Genomic DNA, 21,265 nt, shown 5'->3' with positions numbered 1-21,265 from the left:
CTTATGGTGTGTATGTGTGTGTGTCTGTATGTGTGTGTATGCATGTGTATGTGCAAGCAGGCATGCATGTGCATGTGTTCATGTGCATGCATGTGTATAGTATGTGCATACACATGTGTATGTTTGTGTGTGCTAACCAATATACACACATTACAGCCAATCAACAGTCAATGTTTTGTGTTACTGGTAGAAATTAATAAAAAGGATAGAAATTGCTTGGAAAAATAAATATATGGGCAAATCTGAACTAATAAGCATTATAAGCTACGTGGATGTTTTACAAAAAGTTAACATTCTGTACTTCTTTTGGTGGTAAAATAGGTAGGCTTAACCTCATGAGCTGTGACCTAAGCTGCATTCTACTCTAGGTGGGATGAGAAATAATTTGTGGTTTTAACGGTTCACTAACAATAGTTTGAATAATGCTAGGTGGCCCTATGCATCAAGCACATTATGAAGTTGTTGATGGAAAGACTAGTGGGAATGCTTTGCTTTACAAATGGCTGACAACAAAGCAGAATTATTACCTCAAAAAAACCCACAAAAAACATTTCTGAACCAAGCATGGTGGTGTGTGCCTTTAATCCCAGCACTCAGGAGGCAGGGCCAGGCAGCTCTTTGTGAATTCTAGGCCAGCCTGGTGTATGAAGTTCAAGGACAGCCAGAGTGGTTATACAGAGAATCTGTGTCTCAAACAAAGCAAAGCAAAAACAACAACAAACAAACAAACAAATGCCTATATTGTGTTTCATGGAAAGCAAGGCTCAAGCCTGTTCTGGCTGATGGCGTTTCTTTACGTGTGAATGAACCGAACCTTTTGAATAATCTGACAGAAGCACTGAATGCTCTCTTCACATGCTCATCTACTGCAGATGTTTTGTTTGTTTGTTTACAAGTTCAAAAGATGCACTGACTTTCATGATTCTATTCAGAGACCTACTACAGGGCCCTAAGTTAGAGCAAAAGTGTTGGTCCATTGTGGTGTGATATAATGACAAAATACTGAACTAAGTGGTCTCCAAGCCAGCAGAACAGAACCCTTCTTGGGAAAGAATTGTAGAAGATCAAAATCTCACTAAATTATTTTATACACATAGACTGTTACTGTTCTTTTGTTTATTTGATATCTAACACAATGAAATAAGTGTCGTGACTATATTGTATAACCGAATTCTTTATGCAATTGAGTCTTTGCTTTATCATTTTACCCCCAGTACAGACCTCACTGAACATTGTGATTTAGAGTGAAGCGGTTTCCTTCCAGTGCCTAATACTACGTAAATGAATTGGTAGTTTTATTTTTATGAGCAATAGCAACAATAGGTGACCACATCTAGTTAAAAAACCTTTGCTTGGATTAGCTTATCTAATATAAGTTCGTTTATGACTTGTTAAGATGGTAAAAAAAAAAAAGTCATACAATTCTAGCATATTTAAAAGCACCATCAAACTTACAGTTTTATTTTTAGATGTAATGATCTGTGAAATATACAAAATACAAAATGACCTCTGCCTTCAAAAAGAGGCAACGAGCACATAAAATTTTTTAAATAAATAATAGGACAATAAAATAAGCTTTTAAGACATTTGCACAAGAAATCCATGTCGAAAGTCCCCAACTGTGGCATTCATTGTTTACCACTAAAGGTTTTGTTATTAAGGAAGAAATAGCTTCTGTTGTGACTCCATAATCAGAATTTCTGTGGGAAAAAATGGCCTATCTCAGGCAGAAAAAAAATACATTCACATTTATTGTTGGTCAAATAAAATATGTAGTTGTAATATTATGTTTTGAATACCTCTTTGATTAGGCTAAATATTGTGTGTTTGTACAGCCCTTTAAAAATGGGAGGTAGGGTTGATGATGGAAAACAATAAGTCAGAACTCATTTGTGAGCTGTTTATTGTTATCTTAGGGTGTAGATTCTGGCATCTACCAGGTAATGTTAGTGTTGGCTTCTTCTTTCATTCAAACATGGCTCTCAAACCTGTTCTGTCAGGCTGGCTCTGTATGTGGTAGAGCAGATGGCTCCTGGTGCAAGAGATCCAGCCTTCCTCATGAACCCTGCCATATTTACCTCTCCCAACTACTCTTGGAGATAGCTGAAATACTATTGCTTTAAATGTATGCTTTAAAGATGCATTAAAATTGTTAAAATATTACTGTAATTCCAAGTAGGTCTGAAAACCATCATCTCTGATGTCATTGTTGATATAAAAATGAATGGAGGAGCAAAGGACTGTATTTGTCTGCGAAGGATGAGTGGGAAGCTGACTGGTGGGATGCCCATGTCACCTTTTCCGAAATCGTCTCAAGCGCAGATGCTGTATTCTGTGGCTCTGGACCCAGAGTCCCTTTTTGAATCTGACCTGGTAATCATCAGTGTTTCATCATTTCCTCCTCACCAAGGAAGTGATCCAACTGCCGATGCTACAAAGTCATGTTAGAATAAAGCATCTTTAATCATTGATTTGTAGTCCTTATTATAACTGTGGATCAGGAAATGGTGCCTTTATGAGGGTGACTTGGGTAATTATGTTACTTCTCTACGATTCTCCTTAAATAGTGTTCATGTGTTATATCTCTCCACACAACAATTGGCACAAAGAAATACAGAATCTTCAGATTAACACAGTGATTGCGCTACTGTCACCATTAACCCCTATTTTATAATTTCCCTCAAGAGTTTTATCCTGCAGACAGAGTTACTTACTGTAAAATTCATAGTCTTTAAGGAAAGGAATAGTTATTATTATATGTGTTCTTGGACAGAAGAAAACCTGTATGTAGTAGTTGCATAATCTAAATAATGGCTAATAGATTTGACCTGGATCCAAAAGTAAACTGTGATGAGAACAGACACTGTGGAAATCAAGATAGTGTGGCCAGGGCTGGGTCGTAGCTCAGTGGTAGAGTACATGCTTGGTGTGCACAAAGTACTGGATTCAATTTCCAGCCAAAAAAAAAGGAGGGGTGTTATGCTTAATGAGTTTCTGAAAGGATTAATATAATCTCAATCTTCCTTCAAGCTTAATTCAATAATGGATTTTTATTCTAAGAAGACAATAGTTAAATAATGTCCTATTACAAAAAATATTTATTTTTGTTGCTGTTGTTTTTGGAGACAGGGTTTCTCTGTGTAGCCTTGGCCGTCCTGGACTCACTTTGTAGACCAGGCTGGCTTCGAACTCACAGCAGTCCACTTGCCTCTGCCTCCCGAGTGCTGGGATTAAAGGCATGCGCCGCCACCACCCGGCACAAAAAAATATTTCTGGTGGGGATGCATTTAACATACTTGAGAAATTTTACTGAACAATCATTTAGCTACCTGTGGATTTAAACTTTGGAAATAAACATCTTCACTTCGGTCTTCAAAGGTAAGGAAATAATTATTGTCTACTATGACAGTAAAGGAACACGACAGTAAAGGAACACTATAAATCTATTAGCTTATCTCACAGCATAACTCATTAGAAATATTACTGTCTTGATTATTACTGAAGAGAAAATTATTGCTCCAGGAGTTAACGTGACCCACTCCTTGTTGCATGGCTGAGTGGTAGGAAACTTTACTTCAGTCTCTAAGCTCTCAAAGTCTGAGCTCTTCCCACAACATGTGCTTAGCAGGACAAAGTGCTTCCTAAAACTTTTGCCTTCCTATCTTTGGAGGCAAATCTCTATAATATTTGTGGAAATGAGAAGGTTTATGTTGTGTCAGAATATAAGAACACCAAATGTTGACGTAATGGCAAGACAAGAGAATTTGTCAATATAAGCACTATTGCAGTTGTTTTTATAACTTCTGATTTGAACAACTCACCTTCGGAGTCAGTCTGAGATGCTTCATGCCTGTTTGCAGCTGGCATCGTTTGCTTCTGTGATGAACTGTGCCAACTAAAAAAGCAAGGCAGGAAGGAAGGTTTTACGCATACAGAGCATCATTGACGAGGCCAGAGCCTGACGCAAAAACTGAGGCCGAGATCCTGGAACGACGCTGACACCGTTTGCTGGTTTGATTTCTCTGGCTTGCTTGGCTGTTTTTCTTATACAGTCCAGGCCTGGCTGACTAGAGATGGTACTGCCCACAGTGGGCTGAGACCTCCTACATAAATTACCAAATAAGAAAATACCCACAAGCCAGGTGGTGGTGCCGCACACCTTTAATCCGAGCACCGGGGAGGCAGAGGCAAGTAGATCTCTGTTAGTTCGAGGCCACCCTGGTCTACAGAAGCGAGTCCAGGACAGTCAAGGCTACACAGAGAAACACTGTTCAGAAAGAAAGAAAGAAAGAAAGAAAGAAAGAAAGAAAGAAAGAAAGAAAACGAACTTTGAGTTTACCTGAGCAAAATAACTACATTCATAAATCTATTCAATTCTATACATCAATGTATGCAAAAAATAAGAAAGCTGAGGAAAATGCAAGTACCCAATGCTTGAAAAGTCTACAAGCTTGTTTGTGTTTATTAAGGTTTGTGGACAACTGAAAATACTGTCTTGCATCCTATTAGGAAGTGCTGTCACCAAAAAATAGAAATGTCTAGAAAACAACATTTGGATAATGGGAGTGATTATGATCAAAGCGCATGAAATTCATATGTAGAATATCACAATGCAATTCAGTATTTATATAATTCATATATACTAAATTAAGGAAAAAGCACTTGGTGCCATATGACTCCTCAGTCAGCCTAACATCATGTCTATATGAATCTACATCCAATCTGGGTCACTTAAAATACTATAACCATCTATAATGTGATCTAATGTACACTGTATACATAATAAATAAATAAATCTGGAAAACATTAAAATAAAATAAAATGCTACAGTAGCTATTATGCTATTGTGGTTTAAGATCCCTTTAGAAGTTTATCTTCCGCCCTCCAAGAGATGTCAGACTTAGAATTACCTTCTCATGAGATACACCTTTTACAGAAATTGCTACTCATTGTGTTGGTGTATGTGCTGTATAGAAGTGCTCGTGTGTGCATGCCACCGCAGAGGTGGACGTTTCCTCCTTGAATCTGGGTTTCAACTCAGGCCATCAGCTATGAGCATTTTCTGCTCTTGCAGAAGATGTGTGTTCTGTTCCCAGCATCCACATGGCAGCCTCAGTCATTTGAAACTACAGTTCCAAGGGATTCAACAGCCTCCTCAGCCCTGGTGTCTTCTGGCCTCTGCAGGCACAAGCAAGTACCCAGTGTACATACAAACAAACAAAGCATTCACATACAAATAAATCTCTTTTTTTAAAAAAAGAATACATGTCGCCAGGAGTGGTGATGCAGGTCTTTAATCCCAGCACTCAGGAGACAGAGGCAGATGGAGCTCAGTGAGTTTTAGGTTAGCCTGGTACATAGAGTGAGTTCCAAGCCATTCAGAGCTATAGCGAGAGAGAAACCCTAATCTCAAAACAAACAAGTAAAAAGATACCTGTAAAATTTTCTGATGTATAAGCATTTAAATATATATATATATTTACACACACATATATATATATATATCACAATGATATGACAATGATCTTTAACAAATCTTTTTTCCTCTTTAATAATTTTTATCTTGTTTTAGTTTTGCCTAGCAGAACAAAAGTGACACGCCATCTCGTACTGCTCCTCCTCCTATGACAAGTACAACTATACTGGTAGCATTTGTGATGTGGAAGTGATAAAAAGCCTAAATCAACTGAACTTCATGTTTTCTTTTTTCCAAGACAGGACTCTCTTTGTAGCCTTGGCTGTCCTGGACTCACTTTGTAGAACAGGCTGGCCTCGAACTCACAAGAGATTCCCTTGTCTCTGCCTCCCTAAGTGCTGGTATGACAAGTGTGCACCACCTGAACCAGCTGAATTTCATCTTTTTAAGTCTAGATTTCCAGGAGAAATGAAAGCAGAAGGAGTGGTTTTTTTTTTCTAAATAGCTGACCAACTAGTGTGATTTTTGCATTGAAAACAGCATGTTTAAAAATATAGAACTATTTCCTAAGCAGAACAATTTTCCCAGGCTGCTTCTCCCAGAAGGCTCTACAGCTTGTTTCAAAAGAAAAGCCAACAGGATGCAAAGCCTTTGACATCCCTCTGGAGTGAAAGAATATAGTATCCTAAAGATCTGTTTTTCTAATTCCCTCAGCATGCTCCTGGGCTTCCAAATCTGTCAGCTTCTCCCTAGCTCTCACCTGTCCACTGTCACCAGACACTCTTAGAATCTGACATGTTCTTGTGGCTGAAGGAACTGTTTTCACTATCATCAAAAATCTGAATAGTGAACATTTCTGGCCCTTGCCATCGCTCTATGCTTCGGAGGCGTTTAGGGAAGATGGGAATCCTGCCGTCGGCATCTGAGCTGAATGGTTCCTAGTGACTCTCATGAACTGAGTAAGTGAGGCAGGAGCATGGCTCTATTAGCTATAGTAATTCCCTGCTTCCTCCTGGTGGTTCTTGGTACCGCCCAGTCTTGCCACACCCCGGATGACTTTGTGGCTGTCACTTCTCCTGGAATATCATGATTGGAGGTTTGTTTGCCATTCACGAAAAAATGCTGTCCTCAGACGACCATCCCAGGCGACCACAAATCCGGAAATGTGTTGGGTGAGTAAAACTGAAGAAAACAACAACAACAACAACAAAAACCCACTTAGAGTTGACGATTGTGCTGTAAGACTAAGACATGCAAGCAACGACATTTTAGTAAAACAGACATGTGTGTAGTTTGAAGTTAGTTTTCTGGTCCTTAAAATAGATGAGTGAGCCCTATATGTGCAATCAGTTTTACTATGGCTCTTTAAAAAAAATCTCTGAAGTCACTTGTAAGGATGCTATAACCTGTCCTGCGCTACAGCAAGCGCACCACGCTTATGTTTCTGTCACCCACAGCATGCACTTAGTTGTTACAAGCATAGGAGTATTATTTTATGCCTTATTTAAAAGCTCACATTTTGTTAGTGCTGTATCCACTCCACTCTGCAGTTATCTAATCCTTTACTAATGAGTTAAGGCAATCCTAGGCTCAGAGCGCTCTTTTCTCTTTCTTAGTCAGTGAATTGCAGCATGCAGTGTGATTCTTGGCACGGTGTCATGTGAAAAACTAAAACTAGGGAAAGGTGTTACAGATGGATTGGTTTTTGGTTTGGTTTCTGTTTGTTTGGTTTTTTTTTTTTAAGGAAAACAAAATATTTTAGTTAATTTCAGTTTTTTCAGACACTGATATTTTGTGAAAATTTTTCCCGTCTGTAAAAAACGAAGCCAGATAATCTTTTAAGTAGGCAGGCAGTGTCAACTTCAATTGGTATGGTAGTATGGCCCTCAAGTTCCCCTATGGCCTAAAATTCTGATTAAAAAGAGGTCATGTAGTTGAAAGAGAGCAAAGAGAGGTATACGAGAGGGGTTGGATAAAGGAAAAAGAAGGAGAGAATTATATTACAATCTTTAAAAAAAGAAATAATGATTAAAAATAAAAATTTAAAATTATAAATTTATAAAACTCTCATTTATCTGATTTCCATTAAAAGGGTTTCCATTAAAATTATTTTTATTGGGAGACTTGGAGGGGGAGTTGGGAGCGGTTATGATCAAGGCACATTGTTCAAAGCATTATGGGCAGCTAATGGCTGCTGGGAAAAGGAGACATCGCCTCTCCCAGGAGTGAGTCTCCTTTTTTGGTTATCCAGTATTGAGTGATCATCCTTGAAACCATATACCACAAACAACAAAAGTGGATTCAGCAGGTTATATTTATACATTTGTACGTGTGTACATACATACATATATACATACATATGTAACAATAATAATCAAAGAAACAGCATTGGGAGAACATGAGAGGGTTTTGAGTGAGCATATTAGGAGGGGCTGGAGGAGGTAAAAGAAGGGGGCAATGATGATACAATTTTATTTTAACTAAAAGCCTATTTTTGAAATATAGATTGTTTACATTTATGAAACTGTGCCCAAATAATTAGAAGGTGTTCTATTAGAAATTATGATCAGAAGGGAGAGGAATGGAAAGGTTATTTTTAAATAAAGTTCATGAAAGCAGCTTGACTTATTTTTGATTATCCGTCAAAGGGCAGAGATGTAGATGCTGAGCTAGCTGCATACTTAATAGAGCAGTTACGTTTTTGTTTCCAAACATTCCTGTCTCTCAACAGCTTTGAAATATCAGTGTTTCTTCAAACTCTGGCTATGATACACAGCGTTGAGATGATCAATAACTCGACACTGTTATCTGGAGTCAAACTGGGGTACGAGGTCTATGACACTTGTACTGAAGTCACAGTGGCCGTGGCAGCCACTCTGAGCTTCCTCTCTACGTTCAACTGCTCCCGGGAAACTGTGGCCTTTCAGTGTGACTATTCCAGGTACACACCAAGGGTAAAGGCCGTCATAGGTGCTGGCTACTCTGAAATATCCATGGCTGTCTCACGGATGCTGAACTTACAGCTCATACCTCAGGTAGGTTGGGGTTTTTTTTTTTTTTTTCCAGTTCCTTCCATAAATTGATTTTGAGCACATTTGTTCTTCTGAAAGGACTGGGAGAAAACCTAGGAATTAGCTAGGGAGTCACTTCTGCCATATCAAGAACTAATTTCTAACAGGTTTTAACTTGTTTCAGAAAAGACGCATATCTCCATAGTAGTTAATATCAGCCAGGCTCAAGGAAAGCAATGTAACTCCACATGCTCGGATGCTAACATGAGTCGATCTTCTTTTTTTGTTTTGTTTTGTTTTGTTTTGTTTTGTTTTTTGAGACAGGGTTTCTCTGTGTAGCCTTGGCTGTCCTAGACTCACTTTGTAGACCAGGATGGCCTTGAACTCACAGCGAGCTGCCTGCCTTCTTCCTCCCAACTGCTAGAATTAAAGGCGTGCGCTACCACGCCCAGCGATCTTCTTGTGGAGAAAGAATTTAAAGGGAACCAAGCTTACTATAACTGACTCCTGTGCGCCACCATTATAACTCAAAGATTCTGTCCACTTCCAGGTGAGTTCCGAGTCCACGGCAGAAATCCTGAGTGACAAAATCCGCTTTCCTTCATTTTTACGCACTGTGCCCAGTGACTTCTACCAAACGAAAGCAATGGCACACCTGATTCGACAGTCCGGATGGAACTGGATCGGTGCCCTGACAACAGACGATGATTACGGAAGACTCGCTCTCAACACATTCGCAACTCAGGCTGCGGCAAACAACGTATGCATCGCCTTCAAAGAGGTTCTGCCAGCCTTCCTCTCAGATAATACCATTGAAGTCAGACTCAATCACACCCTGGAGAAGATCATCGCAGAAGCCCAGGTTAATGTCATCGTGGTGTTCCTGAGGAAATTCCATGTTTTCAATCTCTTCACTAAAGCCATTGAAAGGAAAATAAGTAAGGTCTGGATTGCTAGCGATAACTGGTCAACCGCTACCAAGATTATCACCATTCCTAATGTCAAGAAGCTTGGCAAAGTGGTGGGGTTTACCTTTAGGAGAGGAAATACGTCTTCTTTCCATTCTTTTCTTCAAGCTCTTCATTTGTATCCCAATGACAATAACAAACCCCTACAGGAATTTGCCATGCTTTTTTCTGCCTGTAAACACATCAAAGACAGCGACTTGAGTCAATGCATTTCCAACTATTCTCAGGCATCTTTGACCTATGACACTGCCGAGGCCACTGAAAACCACTTCTTCATGAGAAATGACTTCCTCTGGCATTATACTGAGCCAGGACTCATTCACAGCACTCAGCTTGCAGTGTTTGCCCTTGGCCATGCCATTCGGGATCTGTGCCAAGCCCGAGACTGCAGGAAACCAAATGCCTTTCAACCTTGGGAGGTACTCATTTACATATAATTTGCATGTCCAAGCCTGCGTGTGCCCTCACCAACATCTCCCCATTTCCCCTTTTGCTTTATTTTACAAAGATCCATTGTACCTATTCTTTCTTTTTTTTTTTAAATTTCAATTTCAATTTCATTTATTTATTTATTTATTTATTTATCTGTTTATTTACATCTGGCTCTCAGCTTCCCCTGCCTCCTCTCCTCCCGGTTCCTCCCTCTTCTCACCCTTTTCTCTGTTCCCCCCTTCCTTTCTCCTCAGAGAAGGGGAGGCCTCCCATGGATATCAGTCTGCCTTGGCATATCAAGTTGAGGTAGAACTAGGCACATCTTCTCCAATTGAGAATAGACAAAGCAGCCCACTTAGGGGAAAGGGATCCAAAGGCAGGCAACAGAGTCAGAGACAGCCTCTGCTCCAGTTGTTAGGGAACCCACATGGAAACCAAGCTGCACATCTGTTACATACGTGTAGGGTGTGTAGGTCTTTGCCTTGCATGCTCTCTGGTTGGCAGTTCCATTTCTGTGAGCCCCTGTGGGCCCAGTTAGTTGATTCTGTAGGTTTTCTTGTGGTGTCCTGGACCTCTCTGGCTTTTTCAATCCTTTATCCCTCTATTCCACAAGATTCCCTGAGCTCTGCCTAATGTTTGGCTGTGGGTCTCTGCATCTGTTTCCATCAGCTGCCGGATGAAGCCTCTCAGAAGACAGTTCTGCAGGGCTCCTGCCTGCAAACATAGCAGAGCATCATTAATGATACCTGTTCTTAACCTTATCCCTTCTGGAAGTGGAAACTGTCAGTCGTTTTATGACCTGTATTGCTAACACAACATTTTAGTTTTGATGATAGTTATATTTTCATCCTCATTTCTTTCCCTAAGCCCCAAGTTTTTGTTTAATTTTCTGAGGAGATTCTGTTAATAGTGTTATCTTCCTCCACAGATTTGTGGATTATTTTCAGTGCTTTATAGACATGACATTGTTTATAATGATTTTTACCCATAACAATTAGACTATACAAGTTGAAAGATGATTTTAGTTATTGCTAAATATATTAGTGTTTCCCTCATTTGAGATGCTCAGTACCATACACGTCTCAGATTAGGTATCTTAGGTGTAGGACAAATTCTATATGTAAAATTCATCTTTGCTTATGTTTGCCTTGTTCATATAACTTGAAGGTGGTCTTGTACAATATTTTTAGTGCAGCTATATCCTATCAGTGACATCAACTGAAGAATTTTTCCCTTGTGGTATGAATCTGGTGCTCAAAATCTCAGGTTTGTGGCATGTTGGATTAGGGAGGCTTGTTTTGTATATGAGGAAACTAAAGACAAGAAGCACATGACTATGACTCCAGCCCTGGTCTTCTTCCACCTCCTCTAATTGTGCAGCAGGTGCATTGTATTTCTGTCCTCTAGTTAAATGTTCTTACTATCTTAAGCAGAATGCTGTCTGAAGGGCTTAAAGTTTGTGCTTTGTTTTATTTTTGTTAAGATTTGCTTTTCGGTTTTATTTGCATGAGTTTTTTCCCCCTGCATGGATGTGTGTCCACTGTACATGCAGTGCCTGCTGATGCCAAGAGAGAGTGCTGAATCCCCTGTGGTTGTGAGCCACCGTACGAGTGCTAGGAATGGAACCTGGGTCCTCTGCAAGAGCAGCCAGGGCTCTTAACTCCAAGCCATCTCCTTAGCATGCTTAAGTCTTTGCCGAAGGAATGCTATCAGAGCAATTATAGTAATCTAGGTTTAAATGGAACACCAAGTGTGCATAAATTAATGTCTTTCTTTCTTATCTTGGATTATTTTGGGAAAACTTAAAGTTTAGTATGGCTCTAATTAGTGAAAAAAAAATGTGTTTTCTTTTAATTACCTTGCACAAAGCACATAAAAGAAAGCGTTCCTTTTAATAATAATGTTTACTTGTGTGACTAAAACTTCTCAATCATGTACATTGAAAGCCAGAGATAATATCATAATTACCACATATCTGTTCTTTAGAGTTGTAAGTGAACAGAGGGTAGAATGGAATAAAACGATTTGTATCATAAAGTGGCATTTAGAATGCCATTTGTATTTTTGTCATTATCACTTTTATTGCTATTGCTTAGACTTGAACCAATAGCCTTGTGCAAGCTAATCACACCCTACCAGGAGCTCGATCCAAGTCCTTATCATTTACGTTTTAATCATCTGCAATATAAGCACCAATGACTGAAGTAAGCTGCTTGCACATTTAGATGAATAATTCTCAGGGTTTTGGCTTTTTTTCTTTGCTTTGTTATTATGTTTATATAGTTTGACCTCAGGGCTGCACACACACCAGTGAGCACCCTCCTCCCTCTGAGCTGCATCCTCAACCCCTGAACCATCTATTTAAAGGTGCTAATTTTAAAATTGTACTTATTTTTATTTTTAATGGGTGTATAATCATCGTACATGTTGTGGGGTAAATATTGCTCATGTTTCAGGGGCTTTTTGCTAAATAGAAAGCCAAAACTCTAATGAAGATATAAATTATTAGTGATTAAGGTCTTCAAAGAAATTAAAGCTCTTCAAAATAAGATGACATATTACTAATAATTTTTAAACATCCACTTGAAAGCACTTCTTTTGTACTATATAATTCTAATGAAGGACTGGGTAATAAAAAAAACTGTAAATTATCTTTGTTTAGATCAGTCTTCTCCCCACTTGGGCCACCAATTTTGTATTTAATAAAAAATAAGACAATAAGATAGTAAGATATTTTATTATATGAGGTTTATTAAAAAAGCATGAGGAGAGAAGGAAAGGGGGAAGGGTACCCCAGCTAGAAACAGAGACAAAGACAAAGAGAGAAAGCTTAAGAGGTAAGAGAGGGAGGGACAAAGTAGGTCTGTCCTTTTAAATACTGGGCAGGGCCACAGCCTTACGGCAGGTAGGCAATCACATCACAGGAAGGCAGACTGGAGCACAATCCTACCACATTTTCTCTACATTTCAAAACTTTTTACCTTCAGCTCTACAGAAAAGCACTTCTTGGTTTGTGTGTGTGTGTGTTTGTTTGGTTGGTTGTTGTTGTTATTGTTTTTCAAGACGTGGTTTCTCTGTGTAGTCTTGGCTGTCCTGGACTCACTTTTTTAGACCAGGCTGGCCTTGAACTCACAGAGATCCACCTGCCTCTACATCCCTGAGTGCTGGCATTACAGACGTGTGCCACCATGCCCAGCTCACTTCTTGTTATGAGAAGCAGAAAATCATAATGAAATGACTGAGCCGAACTTTAGAAATGAGAGAGCATGGAAGAGAGAGACAGAAACCAGTCATTGAACATACAGGATACAAGAGAATAAAATAGGAAGATTCTTATAAGTAAAAAGACAGAAAAAAAAAATAAACAGAGCTATTGGCCTACCAAAGATCCGGAAAAGTATTTTAAATGAGAAAAATATCTCAAACAATTTGAAGAAAAAACTTGGGAAAATATAACATAATATTTTATTTAAGCACTAGGAATCTGATGTTGCTTTTTATGCCCCCTGAGAACCTGTTAATCTAAAAATGGACTGAAAAAGATGAGGTAGGGGAGGTGCCTTTTAGATTATGGTAGAAGCAAGCCACATAATGAGTGCCAAATTTGGGTGACAAGTCATTCAATCAGTGGTCTTTTTGTAAAGAAAACCTTTATAAGATATTACATTTTAAAACAAAACGTTAACATTTAGGAGCCCTAATCAAGGATGCATTCCTAGTTGCTTCAGCCCAACAAAATGCCCTAATATTTATATGATGGGTCATGAGTGGTCTTACTTAAACTCACATAGCAATGGAGTTAGGGTAGCACCCTGGCTCTGTGCTTGGTAATAACAGGGTTCAGGGGCAGCACAGAGTCACCCTAACTTTACTTCAGCAGATTTTTAATGCTCCTCAGGTGTATATGGGGAACCTTCTTCCTGCTGTAGCTAGTTGGTTGGTTTTGGCTTTTTTATTTTCCATTTGATCCTATCCTTCTTCCTCTCCACCTTGTGGTCCCTACCTGAGACCCCAAGACCTCGAACAGAAGCCCTGCCTACCTATCACCTTTACCCAAAATAGACTGTCCAGCTTCTTTATTAACCAATCAGAGATAATTGTGGGGAGCAAAGTTTATACAACATCGGTCAATGTGCACGACAATGCCCTCATCTGGACTGCAATCAGATCTCAGAGTCCAGAACTCAGCGTCTCAATACACAGAGCACCAGACCAACCCCCAACACCTGTATTTTTAACAACATGCTAGACGATCCTCCTGTTGCTGATACAGGGAGGCTGCAAACTATCCCTAGGGTTTGGGTTAAAGAAAGCAAAAGGAGAGCCAATTAAAAACCGCTTAGACTACAGAATGATGATTTGTTTTCCACTGTAGAAATAGCATCTTGACTGACGTGAATATTTGGGAGAATGGATAAAGGACATTTTAAATAGGTTAGATGTTTTAAAAGAAGAAGAAGAACAAGAAGAAAACACAACAAAGGTGTCAGATTCCCAATCTGTGCAGCTAATGCGTGTGTTAAAATAGAAACATGGAGAATTATGGAGGCCCAATAAGGGGAAATGCTGATATCCTATATTGGAAATGCTGGATTTCAAGAGCTTAGGAGACATGAAGAGGATGCCATAGTGGCTTCACACTAGTCTGGAAGTTGGGAGGGACTTGGCAGTGCCCTTCAGTTATAAGGATAACAGTGGATGTTGGTTTTAAGTCTGAGATGGATCACTTCTTATCTCCACGGTATCCAGGGGGATGCACAGAACTTATGTTTTATGTTCTAACCTAAAGGTGTGGGAGGGGAAGTGTACTTGGAGCCTGGTCATAAAGGTTAGGAGAAGGAGAGCTCAGAGTTAAGGTATTTGCCATGGCCACTCACGGGGCTGGCAGTGAAACTGTCAGTCTTGCTTTGCTGCGTGTTTTGCTGTACCACAGAAAACTTGAATAAAGAAAAGAATATGGTTTGGGCGCTAGGACAAAAATGTAAGGCTACTTTTCCTGCTGTACTCTAATTTGGTCACATGGACACTTCTTCTCACAAAAAATAAAAATAAAAAGCTTATGTAGAGATGGAGCAGGCATCTGAGTGCCTAGGGAAGTGAAGCCCAGGGTTCATAGTTAACATGATGTTAACTAGTGTGGACCCCTGACCCGTGCTCTCAAAAACAGAATATCAACATACAGAGGTGAATCCTTAAATAGAAATGCAAATTTGTCTCTAAATTTTGTGGTGTGGACTCAAAGTTTAGTTTCCTTTGGGAAAAAAATATAATTGATGGAAAAAAGCACTTCATACTTTAAACACTGAGAGTTCACAATAAAAATTTACCTTAATCCAAAGTCAATATTCTACCATATTTCATAAGAAAGGGATACACTGTTATTTTCCTCTGTCCACTTTCCCATAGAGCAAGTATAAATTGTGCACAGCTATTATGAAATGTTATTGCTATTTATAGAATGTGCCTTTATCAGATTTTTCAGCATGTCAATTCTAATTAGAATCAAGGCATGTGCAGAGGTGGGAACAGGTGCAAATTACAGTTTAAACACAAGGGACTACAAAACGATATGTTTCATGAACTCAGTGACTGGGGCTCACGTGAATGCACTGCTTAAGAAAGAAACAATTTAAAGTAGCTCATGCCTACAGGTGGAAACATTGAAGCTAGTTTGTTTATTGAAGTGCTTTATCATTAAAGCTCTTATTTATTGATTTACTTTAGTTCCCTCTGTGTTTCTTTTAAATTCTGAGCAATGCTAGAATTTTTTTAAGTATTTTTGAAGCCAGGTATCCTGCAATCCAGGTGAGTTTTGGACTCCTCGTCCTCCCACACCCCCACCCCCACCTTCTGATCTCACTCCCCAGCCTGACTCCAGGAGCTGGGATGACAGCTGTGGTCCACCATGCTCAGCAGTGTGGTATTGAAGCTTGAGCCCTGGACTTTGTATAAGCCATGAAAGCGCTCTACCCTCTGGGCCACACCCAAAGCCGCAAGAATAAGATGGTATTATATTGTTAATTTCATCATGTTGGTTTTGATATATTCTGATTCTCTCAAGCAATTGATTTACATTCCCTAAAAAGAGTAATAAACCCGTAGGGACAAGTAACAAAATCAATGCACAGTTGGAAGCTTTTTGAAGGGAATATATTAGGTCATTTACATGACTATAATAGATAATATATTTACCTTAAACTATAAGTTGATTTTTCTTTCAGTCTGTTGATAGAAATACAACATTTAAAATTAACCAAAAAAAAAAAAAGAATAATTCTACTCAGAATAATTTCTGCCTCTTCTCATGACTGTTAATCCATCAAAACCATATGGAACCATGGACTTGGGCATCCAGTGGGCCATGGTGAATGCATTGAGAGAAGGCACACAGTGTGCTTACTCATCATGTAAACAGTAGGCCACACCCTCCTACTTCAACCCTATTGTTCTTTCTCAGCATAGTCGCAACTCGGCTGGCCCTACACAAACTGGGCTGCAAGGCAGGTCAACTTTAGTTCCGTTTCTTCCTTCTAGAATTAACAGAAGTCAGTTTGTAACTTAAATTAGAAATAAAATTGAGAGGTCACTTTACTGCATGTTCATCACTGAGACAGACTTAGAAACCGTCAGAGAAAAAATGGTGGGATGTATTTTACCGTCACTAGTACAACAATATTAAGAGAAGGAGCTATGAACCCCCACCTGCTCCAAAGAACCCAATCTGAACATGTGCCACAGTTTCAGAGGCTGGAAATGCTATCATCTCTAAAAACTAACCTGCTTGTACAATTTCACATAGGAAAACTTCTGCAAAAATCAAATCTAGAACCCAAGCCGGGCGGGGGGGGGGGAAGGGGGAGGGGAAGGGAAGGGTACATCTTTCTTAAAGCGTTCTATGCATTTAAACATTCCTGAACAGAGATTAAATCTCTCATTTTAAGTAATATTCCGAGGATGCAGTGTCATCCCTGGGATGAAGGATGTACTGCAAATGCTCCTGCTCAATGTTTGCTCACACTTCTACCTTCCGCAGCTGCTTGGTGTGCTGAAAAATGTGACGTTCACTGACGGAAGGAATTCCTTTCACTTCGATGCCCACGGGGATTTAAATACTGGCTACGACGTGGTGCTCTGGAAGGAGACCAATGGCCTCATGACTGTCACAAAGATGGCAGAATATGACCTGCAGCGTGATGCCTTCATCATCACAAATCAAGAAACAGAACGTGAATTCGAGAAACTTAAGGTGATTTGTCGTGGGCTGCTTTGCTGAATTCAAGTCCCCTAGTATATCACCTGGAAACGTCCTTATCCCCTCCAGCAGGGCCACCAGTCACCATCATATTTTCAGTGTCCCACCCCCTCCCCAAATTCTGTGGCCAATTAATATAACACTCTTGAGTATACCTTCGGCTCCTCTCACTCACTCCTCTTCAGTATTCTTTCTCATTTCTCTTTTTTCTTTTTTTTAAATAATTTATTTAATTTTATTTTAGTGTGAGGGTGTTGCCATTGGAACTGGTATTACAGACAGTTGTGAGCTGCCATGTGGTGGCTGGGAATTGAACCCGGGTCCTTTGGAAGAGCAGGCAGTGCTCTTAACCACTGAGCCATCCATGGTCAACACCAAGTGTATCCCCTAGGGTAGGAGAGGTGGGAACACAACCCTCGAGTGTCCAGTGGGCTGCCAGTGCTGCTGGGCAATTAATCGGACTATTTCCTGGCAGCCTTAACTCTCTCCTCTTGCTCGGTGGTCATGCTGTACTCTTCTCTGACTTGGCTCCATCACCTTCAGTTGATCCTGCTTTCTCTTATATAAACGCTGGCCCAACAGGAGAAAGAACCGCAGTGCCTCCTGGAGCAATCTGTGCCTCTGTGCTCCTGACTTCCATCTGGCCCCTGTGGATGGACAGCTGTGCTCCTTCCTCAGAGGCGTACCTCCTCTTTACCTGTGGGCTCCAAACCCTTCCGTGGTTTAAGGACTTGCTCTGTCAACTTCACTCGAGTGCATCCTCCACGGTTCTCTCTTCTGCACGGCCCACGTGGTGATATAAATCTGTTTTATTTCTTCCATATTTAAAAGACAGCAGCTGCATAGACTTCCCACATCCTCTTCCACTTGCTGCCCAAGCCTCTCTTTCTCTTTATGACAAAACTCTTGAAAACATGAAATATCTCGACTTGGCCCCAAGTCTTTCATTTCCTTTTAAGATTGCCTATAATCTATCAAGATTGTTTGTGTAGCTCACTTACACTAAATCAAAATATCATCATATCTCATTGAACAGATACTTATTCTTTCCTTCACACCATGGACCTTATTTGCTTCTTGGATTCCCAGTCCCCTGATTTCCCCCTGTGTCTCTAGCCACCATTTCCCTGACTCTTTTGTTGAGTCCTTATCTTTCAGATACCTCTAAACACTGGGGTGCCCAGACTCAGCCTTGCTCTTGTTTCTTTCTGTTTAGTGACCTTATCAGGCGCCTGTCTTTAAATAATGTCATTCTGTGGGTGGCTGGTGGGTTCTCGATTTTTATCTTTGAACTCAAATAAATGCTAACTGCCTAACGTGGACATCTATCTGATGATTGTCCTCGCTGGCTGTCTCCAAAACAAAGCTCTTGATATTCTTTCCCATGTCTCAGAAAATGGCAACTCTCCTCATGAGACACCATGAGGGGATCCGTGTTGTAGTGTGTCACACAGCACACTTGTCACACTGCAGACCCACTGCCAGTTTAACTTCCAAAGTGAGCAAAGTGAGTCTGAAGTCGGACTACCATTTTCCTCCTAATTGTACCACTGCCATTCCACTGGAGGCCACAGCCACCTCTCGCTCAGGTGGGCGTGTTAGCTTTGTAACTGCTCCCACAACACTCATCCCCTGTCCAAGTCTGTTCTTAAGACATCATCCTAGAAAATGCAGTGCTTTGCTCATAACTCTTCCACAGCATCATATTTCCGTCCAGGTAGAAGCCAGTGATTGGTTTTTTAAGTGCTTCTGTCCTGCCCCTAGTGCCTCTCTGTCCTCTGGTACCTCGTTCTCTCCTTCTATCTTCATCTTAATTTCTGTTCACCATCAATGCCACAGTCCTCACTCTTTCATATATGATACATTTCTTCCTTTCTCTTGGTGCAAGCACTCTGCACCTGGTGAGTGCCTGTAATGCCAGTATTTGAGAAGTTGAGACAGGGGAATCATGAGGCTGGGTTAAATTGAGATCCTGCCTCAAAAAGAAAAAAAAATTCAAGTTTACAATGTAGCACAGTTGTCACACTGTGTTGGTCTCCAGAAGGAAAGAATACGGGGGGGGGGGGGCAGGGGGGAGAAGGGGAGAGAAGAAGAAGGAGGGGGAGGAGAAGAAGAGGAAGAAAGAGAGGGAGGGGGGAAGGAAGGTATGGAGGAAGAGAGAAAGAATTATCAAGCTATCAATTTCTACTTATTTTCCTGTCTCCCCCTCCAGCCCCCTAGTTTTCACCATCTCTCATTTTATCCACTTTGCTTATTTTTATATTGTGGAGATGTTCACACATATCTGGACTATTATAAAAACAAACAATATCTGAGATCATTTGGTCAGATTTCAAAATCTACTTGTCAACGTGCAAGCTGGTTCATTGGAGTATCACTTTTCTCTATACAAAGCATCAAATAGCTATACATCAATTTGTATTCCAAACTTATACATACTGGACTCTAGAATGTGTTTCCTATTTCTTTATGTAAAGAGTGAAATAAAAGTACTGTGTTCCTAAGAAGAAAAGCTATACTTTGTTTCCCCAATGATGCATAATTATAATATAAATTTTCATAATGATTTAAATATTTTCTGCAACACAGCTACCTGTAACTCCAGCTCCAAGGGATGCAACACCCTCTTATGGCATCCATGTGTGTGCATGTGCATGCGTGCGTGCGCGCACACACATACACACACACACACACACACACACACACACATATGAGAGAGAGAGAGAGAGAGAGAGAGAGAGAGAGAGAGAGAGAGAGAGAGATTGAAGAGATAGAGAAAGAGATACAGAGATTCATGCACATATCTTTTTAAAATCTTGTTTTTAAAAAAAATACAAGTCCTGTTTTCTTGCAGCTTTCTTCCTTCAGCATCAGATAAAAAATTCCCAGGCTCTTATTTTGTTTTCCAGCTTTACAAATATGTGCTTTTCCCTTTCCTGGGAGCTCTCTAAAAGAGCTAATTTTCATGGTTTGCTTATAGAAGCCATAAATATCACCAGGCCTTTAATTCCAGGATTCCAGAGGCAGAGGCAGGTGAATCTCTGTGAATTTAAAGCCAACCTGTTCTACATAGTGAGTTCTGTACCGGCCAGAGCTACGCTGTGAGATCCTGTCCTCAAAACAAACAAACAAACAAAAGCTATAAATGTGTTCCCTAAAGCAGTTTTCTCATCCAAAATATTTTGTGTATTTTAAGCTTATTCCTGCTTTCTAAGACAGTCCAAAAGACTTTCATGCTATGAAAAAGACCAAAAGTGTTACTTAGTGAAGAGTGGCTAGGATAATTCTCTTTTTAAATTATTTGGATTTCTTTTTCTTTTACTATAGCAAATTCTATCTAAGTGCTCCAAGGAATGCAGTCCTGGTCAAATGAAGAAAGCCACAGGAAGCCAACACACCTGCTGCTATGAATGTGTGAGCTGCCCAGAAAACCACTACAGTAACCAAACAGGTAGTGGCCACCACACACACAGTGTGTGGCTTTTCTGTATATTAATCCTAGTTTTATCTTTTGTTTTATAAGGTTCTTTCTTTTGCATTCTGGGTATCAAGCCTTGGACTTCTAGGGCCATCCACGCTCTACCACTAAGCTACACTCCCCCCCCCCCCTCCAGGCCCACGCTCTACCATTGAGCTGCACCCCAAATAGTCTTACACAGTTCAGTTAGCTTGGACAGGATTACAAGAATCATAGGTGTAGAGGGAAGAAATGTCCTTGAGCCACATTCTGAACAAGGTCCCTAAACTGCCACCATTAACAGCACGTTCACAAGAGACTGGTGTCTCTCTGGAGAATGTAGATCTACTGAAAAATCACTTTTGCTTTTCTGTTACCTTTCCCCCACGGTCCTCATCTCTTCCGGTTACCGTCCTCTCCCACCTTCTTTGCTTTCTGTGTAGGTTTTATTTGCTTTTTTTTTTCTTTTCTAATACACAGTATTAGAGACAATCACCTAGTTTAAATGTCTACGATGTAACCGATCTCCTTTTCTTGTTAGATATGGATCACTGCCTTTTATGCAACAACGAAACCCACTGGGCTCCGGTAAGGAGCGCGATGTGCTTCGAGAAGGCAGTGGAGTACCTGGACTGGAGTGACTCCTTGGCTCTGCTCCTCATCGCCCTCTCCCTGCTAGGGATCGCCTTTGTTCTGGCCGTTGGCGTAATATTTACAAGGAACCTCACC

The 21,265-nt window shown here is 40.3% G+C and overlaps 1 protein-coding gene across 1 annotated transcript in view; it reads left to right on the top strand.

Moving 5' to 3' along the window:
• Nucleotides 1–6,392: 6,392 nt before the first annotated feature.
• Nucleotides 6,393–21,265, top strand: part of GPRC6A (G protein-coupled receptor class C group 6 member A) — a gene marked incomplete at both ends in the record, with an annotated part of 15,788 nt that continues 915 nt past the window's right edge. Inside the window, 7 exon segments of the mRNA XM_084775227.1 lie at nt 6,393–6,495; nt 6,498–6,588; nt 8,148–8,451; nt 8,978–9,814; nt 16,861–17,073; nt 20,407–20,530; nt 21,078–21,265. The exon segment at nt 21,078–21,265 is cut by the window's right edge and continues 915 nt beyond it. Of these exon segments, the coding sequence (XP_084631353.1) occupies nt 6,393–6,495; nt 6,498–6,588; nt 8,148–8,451; nt 8,978–9,814; nt 16,861–17,073; nt 20,407–20,530; nt 21,078–21,265 (1,860 nt within the window).

This window comes from Acomys minous, assembly GCF_964271855.1.
Source record: "Acomys minous genome assembly, chromosome: 3".
Classification (NCBI taxonomy): Eukaryota; Metazoa; Chordata; class Mammalia; order Rodentia; family Muridae; genus Acomys; species Acomys minous.
This window is presented reverse-complemented; position numbering and strand designations above follow the sequence as displayed.